This window comes from Oxyura jamaicensis, chromosome 18, assembly GCF_011077185.1.
Source record: "Oxyura jamaicensis isolate SHBP4307 breed ruddy duck chromosome 18, BPBGC_Ojam_1.0, whole genome shotgun sequence".
Lineage (NCBI taxonomy): Eukaryota > Metazoa > Chordata > Aves > Anseriformes > Anatidae > Oxyura > Oxyura jamaicensis.
In genome coordinates this window covers 6,008,155-6,014,154 of record NC_048910.1, presented here as the reverse complement: position 1 = coordinate 6,014,154, position 6,000 = coordinate 6,008,155, and the positions used below count along the sequence as shown (strand labels likewise).

The window sequence follows — 6,000 nt, the reverse complement described above, 5'->3', positions numbered from 1 at the left end:
CCTGCCTGCCCCTCCTGCCTCCTGCCTGCCCCTCCTGCCTGCCCCCTGCCTGCCCATCCTGCCCGTGCCTCCTCCTGCCTGCCCCTCCTGCCCGCCCCTCCTGCCTCCTGCCTGCCCCTCCTGCCTTCCTTTATTCCGCCCTGCCTTCCCTCTGCCCTGCCTTCCTTCCACCCACCCTTCCCTCCTTCATGCCTTGGAAGCTGCGGAAGATCTGGGGGCCCCACGAGGAGGGGTGATGGATGAGAGCAGGAAAACCTGCAGAAGGCAAACGAGGTACGCCTGTTCCCCATCTCACACCGCAGGGGGGGCTGAAACCCACCAAGGGGACCTGCACAAGGGGGGTGTCACGCAGAGAGTGCAGCAGAGCTGAGGAACCTACTGCAGCAAGACACAGGGGATACCAAAAGCTGTCGGAGCAGAAGGACAGATTCACAGCTCCAGTCCACTCACATCCCACCTGCTGCCGGTGGATGTAAGGGACTTCTGGGGGACAAGTCCTAGCACCGCTCTGTGGGGTCACTGTTGTCTCCCCTCCCGTGACACCCACCAGCGTTAGCTCCTACCACCAACACCCCCCGAGCCCCACCACACAGGTCGCTCCTCTCCCCGTGTCCCTTCTCTCTGATTCCACCCCTGTTCTGTGGTGCGTATGCTTCCCTCCTCCTGTCCCACGCAACCAGAGGCCACAGGGCTCGGGCACCACCTCCGACATCGCAGATGAATGGGATTTTCCAAGCACACATTCACCGGGGCTGCTCCCCCGCAAGGGAACCATTGCTTCGAGCACCTGAAGGCATCACTGGAATCACAGCAGGAGAAATAGTCAGCAGCAGAGAGGAGGAGGACTGAAGGAAAGGCAGATGGAGAAAAATGATGTGAAAAAAAATGATGTGGAAAAAAAAAAAAAAAAAAAAAAAAAGTCTGAGACCTTTGTCTTAACTCTGAGGACTTGGAGCAGCACCTCAAGAGCACAGGAAAACAGCAAGGAGGTGGAAATGGAAAATCAGCAGGTGCAAGAAAGGCTTGGTGCTTTAGGAACTGGGGACGCGCTCTAATGCCCCACACCCTGGGCTGCTACGGAGCAGGACCAGGCTGAGGGGGGAGCAGCCTCTCCTCCACCCCCCCCGGCGGCACACAGGCACTAATTCCTATTCCATTTCAGTGGGGTTGCAGCAGCCTCTAAGCCCTGTAAATGAGAGAAGATTTGCTCTTGAGTGGCTCTGGCTCCTAGCCTCCTCTCTGGAGATGAGCCCTTTCTTTCCCTCTCCCTCAAATTGTTGGATTTTTTCTTTAATGACCTTCTGATTCCCTCACCACAACTACAGACCGCTCCCGAGAGCCCGCTGAGTGCATAAATCCATTAGCAACGTCTCCCTTCCAATGCAAATATAGAGCCCGGCTCCTGTTTACAGCATACCCATCCCTCATTAATAAATACCAAATCAACTCCCACATCACGAGTGACGTGTCTTGGGCCATCCGTAGGGGACACGGTACCATTTGCCTCCTTATTTGGAAGCAGGAGAAGATGCAGCGAGCTTTTATAGCTATCCTCACCCTTTCTCTTGGGACAGGTAAGTTAACGAGGACTAGAAAAGCTTTGAGGAGCTCTGTTCTGGTCTGGTGGAGAAGGGATTTGCCTGTGTTACTGATGCTTTCCATACCCTTTCTGTTTTGGTTCACCTCCCATTCACAGGTTGAGACCTTTCCTGATCCTTTTCTGATTCAAGTGGATTTTTTTCCTAGCAGGGGCTGCCCCCAGGTACATCTGCACGTACTACGATGTCATCGAGCACCTGAACATCACCTCCCACAGCAAGCTCCACTCCCACATACTGCCAAAGACGAACTGGAAGGAGCCTCTGGAAGTGAACATGGATTTTATGCTGATAGCTATTCTCTCTGTGGTAAGGATGCAAATCTCATCTCAAGTCTTTATAGCCCAGAAATGGGCAATTGCTAGACCGAACCTTGAGCTTTCTGCGAGGCAGGGCTGGGCCAGCAAGGCCAGGGGGATGAGAATCAACCCCTTCCACTTCTCCAGCTTCCTGCTGTTTGAAAGCATTTGGGGAAGATCTGGAGGACTGTCGCCCACCTTCTTCTAGGAAAGCAGGCCCCTGCTTTAGACCAGGCTCTAGGAAGAACCACATGGAGTGCCTTAACTAAGCAATTCAGCCAGGATTGCAGAGCACCGGTCTGTTAACGTCAACATCTGCATTGTTCTAACCATGGGATCTGATGCTTCCACTCTTCAGTCGTAGCACCAAGACCCTCCACCTCTCCTCCTGAGCTGGGTATCCACTATTGTGCTGTCTGCTGCAGGAGCAACAGTGGAGACCTCCTGCACGGGAAGTAGCTAAGAAAATCAGCTAAATCTCTCCCATTCTGTTTCTCTAGGCTGAAAAGCTGCAGACGGTCACTTTTTATTTCGTGTTGACCTTGGTAGGTTCCTTCAGATCATTTCTCTCCCGTGACACCCAGCACAACGGCTGGGGCTGAGCCCAGCGCTCATCTCTCTCCCGCACCTTCTTCCCCCAGGAGTGGAGGAACGCCTTTGCGACTTGGGACCCGCAGGATTTCTGTAACATCTCCAAAATCGTTCTGCCAATGGATTCCTACTGGTCGCCCCCCATCTTCATTTTAGAACGGTAGGTCCTCCATTCCTTTTTATCCCCTGGCTCAAGAAAAATACTGCGGATGCAAACTGTTGGTAACGTTGTAGGGATAAACTCGCCTGGTTAAAAGCTGTTCCTGTAAGCTAAGTGTAACCAAGAACCTCGTAACTTTTATTAAAGTTTTATTAGAGTTTACACAAAGCGCTTTGTGGCTTGGTAATGTTGTAGCATCTCCAGAAACACCCCATCTAGGCTGTAGCTAAGCCTGAAGAAACATCAGGGCCAAGCAATGTAGTGGAATGAAATTACCCTTAGCGGTTTTTATAAGATACCAGGTAGATCACTTTGGATCTAATAGAGGGTTGTGCACAGCTGCTAGCTCTTTGGCTGCAGGGACACAGGATGGGGAGGCAGCAGAGCAGAGAGCCAGCCAGTGAGCCCTTTCCCCAGGTAAGAGTGGGAAGCACAAGCCTCGGGTTTCCTCTCCTTGCTGCTCTCCTGCACACTGCTACATCCCATGGCTGTGTGACTGCACGGAGCCAGCCCAAAAGGATGCCTACAGCCCAGGCTTTCGGGGGATTTAGGAGCATCGCAGCATCCTGGAGCTCCAGCACTCCCCATCTGTGTTTCCTCCAGGGTGAACGAACAGAAGTCGGACTTGGAGTACATGGTTGTCACGCACAACGGCACCTTCAACACAAGCCAGCCCTTCCAAGTTACCTTAACGTGCAGCCTGATGATCCTCAAGTTCCCCTTCGACACCCAGACGTGCAACATAAGCATAGCTTCATTTCTCTACCCAGGTACAGTGGCAAGCTAAGTTTTACCACAATGGGGCTAAATTTGCAGAAAGAATAGATGAGGTGGGCCCTGGCTGACCCTGGGTTCCCTTAGCAGCACCGCACACTGCTAGGGGAGTGCTATTTCAGGGCTCCAAATTGCAGTCAGACTTCATCCCTGGAAAGGTTGAAAAGTAAGTAGAGGTGCCATGAAACCCTCCACGCTGCCAGCTTCAAAGGACAACTGTCCTGACCCACCAGATTTCCCCTCTGATCCACTTTTGCAGAGGTGCAGCCAAGACTCTGCACTGCAGTCCTTTTAAATTTCTCCCTCGTGGACTAGGAAACCACAGCAGTGCAAGAACCATTGCCTTTCCCATCTGCACGCACCCTTAGCTGGGATGGAGAGGGAGAGGAAATAACTAATCTTTTACAGAAAACTAAATTCCGCAGCTTTTCCCCTTCTCCCCCCCTCGCCCAAGCAGTAACAGACCTTGTCATGAAAGTCAAGCGGACACCAGCTGAGATGATGAAAAACAGCCAGAGTTACTTCATAACCGATGGAGAGTGGAAGTTCACCAACCTGAGCATCAGTGAATACAGAGAAGGGCTGGATGATGATGAATATCCAGTGATCATCTACAAGGTACCGCAGTCCATCCATATCATATTGTACCAGTATAAAAAATAAAATACAAAATGAAACCAGATAGCTTCTCACATCAGGGAACGAGCAGTCACTGAACACGGTACATTATCTCCTACCTACTTTCCTTTCACCTTCTTCAACAGATTTCCATGGAGAGACGACCTACTCTGTATATTCTGAACCTGATCCTGCCAACGTGCGCGCTGTACCTGCTCGATATGGCTGTGCTGTTTGGACCCAGCTCTCTCGAGGAGAAAATCAGCTTCCAGATTTCCATCATCCTGGGCAGCTCCATGTTAGCCGTGATTCTCAACAACATGCTTCCTACTTCCTCCAACGAACCACCCATAATAGGTATCCACCTCTACTGAATAAAGACTGGCGGATTTGTACACAGGTGCCAATGCTGAGAAAGATCCCTGGGCATTTATGGACCCATAAATGTTACCAGTAACAGCTAAATTTTACCATAGGTTGGAGACAGCAATTTCCCCCTTCCTCACCTGTGTGAACACAGGCAGGATTACGGATTCCAGAAAATGGAGCCAATTAACAAACGCTCTCCTTGTTTTCCTATTGTTCTGCAGTGCTGTTCTTTTTGGGCACCTTCCTGCTAATGATCATGGCCGTGTTAGACACCTTCTTCCTGCTGCACCAGCAGCACAAATCCCTACGCTTCGACAAGGCTCTCGGAAGCATCCAGCAAGGTAAAGGTAAATTCTGAGCCAAGTAGGCCAGGCTCCCTGAACTTTACTGCAGGTTCGAGTGAGGGAGGGTTTCCTCTGGGCAACCAGCACCCCACAGATCAGCCTTGGTCATCATTCACAGCCGCCCTGCTCTGACATCTGCTCTTTGCAGGTGTGCACACCAGGCTGGCAACAGACGCCAACAACCAGGCCATGAAACCCCTTGCCAAGAAGACCCAGGAAAAAGGGCAGCAAGCCAAGCCCCACTGGAAACCACAGGAGCAGGACCCAGTTCTGCCAGTTCTGGAGAAGGTGCTTCTCTACAGTCACTTATTCTTGTCACTCTTTTTTTTTGCTGTTATTTCTATAAAATGGAGCAGCTAGGGGCCAGCTCCGTGTTACGCTCATTCAGTCTTTCTCAATTTTATTGTTTCCAATCTCTCCACTGTCTTGTTTTTTTTCCCCTGCTTGATTCATAGAGCTGCAAATGTTTCAGTTGCCTAAATTAAAAACCAAACCAGGGCATAAGATCTGCATGGTGCCCGCTTTGTATTCCAGTTGAGTAAAACTACACGTGTTCTTGCAGTGCTCTGTGGGCTAGCAAAGTACCTGTACAAAACAGTAGTGGAATCAGGGCACCTTCCGTCCATCTGCCGGTAATTCTTACCACAACCACACGCCCCTTACGATAGGAAAAGGGAATTAATGTCCTTTTTTGTCATGGAGATGTTTCCATTCTGAGAAAAGGTGGTTAAGAGCTCCACCTTAGGTAATTAAACAAACAATGCAAGTACAAAGTCTTTGTTGTATTGTTTTTGTGATTACTGAGGTCTGCATCATTCTGAAATCCAAGACAGAGAGCAGTAGGATAACCAGGATTAACGGGGTGATACTTGGGAAGTTTTTCAATATCAAACTTCTGAACCTCTTCTCATTTACAAGCCTTCAACTCCTACTGCAGTTGACTGCACCTAAACCATCCCAACTAGAAAACAGCCCCAGACCACTGCCCGTAAAACCGAGGCGTGCCTCCCACTGCATCACAGATCACTGCTAAATACAAATCCCTCCGTGGTGCTGGAGTCCATCTTCTGAGCAAGAACTCATCCACAAAGGCTACAAACAGGCAGAAGCTCGATATTGAACTACATTCCCAGCACCGCGTGGTTACAGCGGGGAACGGATGCCTTGTTTGCGTTACAGGTGCTGCACCAGGACTTATCGTCAGGTTCCGGGATCTTGGTACTCGCTACAAGAATCAAGTTCACAGG

The 6,000-nt window shown here is 50.5% G+C and overlaps 1 protein-coding gene across 2 annotated transcripts; it reads left to right on the top strand.

The window, feature by feature from the left end:
* Window positions 1-1,182: 1,182 nt before the first annotated feature.
* On the top strand, window positions 1,183-5,259 carry LOC118175909 (5-hydroxytryptamine receptor 3A-like). Of its 2 annotated transcripts, none has more exons than XM_035342561.1 (9): window positions 1,183-1,574; window positions 1,750-1,907; window positions 2,398-2,442; window positions 2,539-2,648; window positions 3,252-3,418; window positions 3,880-4,040; window positions 4,187-4,397; window positions 4,631-4,750; window positions 4,902-5,259. In XM_035342561.1, exons 1-9 carry the CDS (start codon window positions 1,529-1,531, stop codon window positions 5,111-5,113), a joined length of 1,230 nt encoding a protein of 409 aa, XP_035198452.1. In that variant the 5' UTR covers window positions 1,183-1,528; the 3' UTR covers window positions 5,114-5,259. The 2 variants fall into 2 exon arrangements, with proteins under 2 accessions (XP_035198452.1, XP_035198451.1); XM_035342560.1 differs by having other exon boundaries at window positions 1,747-1,907.
* The last annotated feature ends 741 nt before the right edge of the window (window positions 5,260-6,000 follow it).

Bases quoted from the DNA above. Each gene is read 5' to 3' on its own strand.
- LOC118175909 (XM_035342560.1), top strand. From the start codon at position 1,529: ATGCAGCGAGCTTTTATAGCTATCCTCACCCTTTCTCTTGGGACAG. The intron at 1,908-2,397 runs GTAAGGATGCAA...CTGTTTCTCTAG, and splicing joins TGATAGCTATTCTCTCTGTG to GCTGAAAAGCTGCAGACGGT. The intron at 2,649-3,251 runs GTAGGTCCTCCA...TGTTTCCTCCAG, and splicing joins CCCATCTTCATTTTAGAACG to GGTGAACGAACAGAAGTCGG.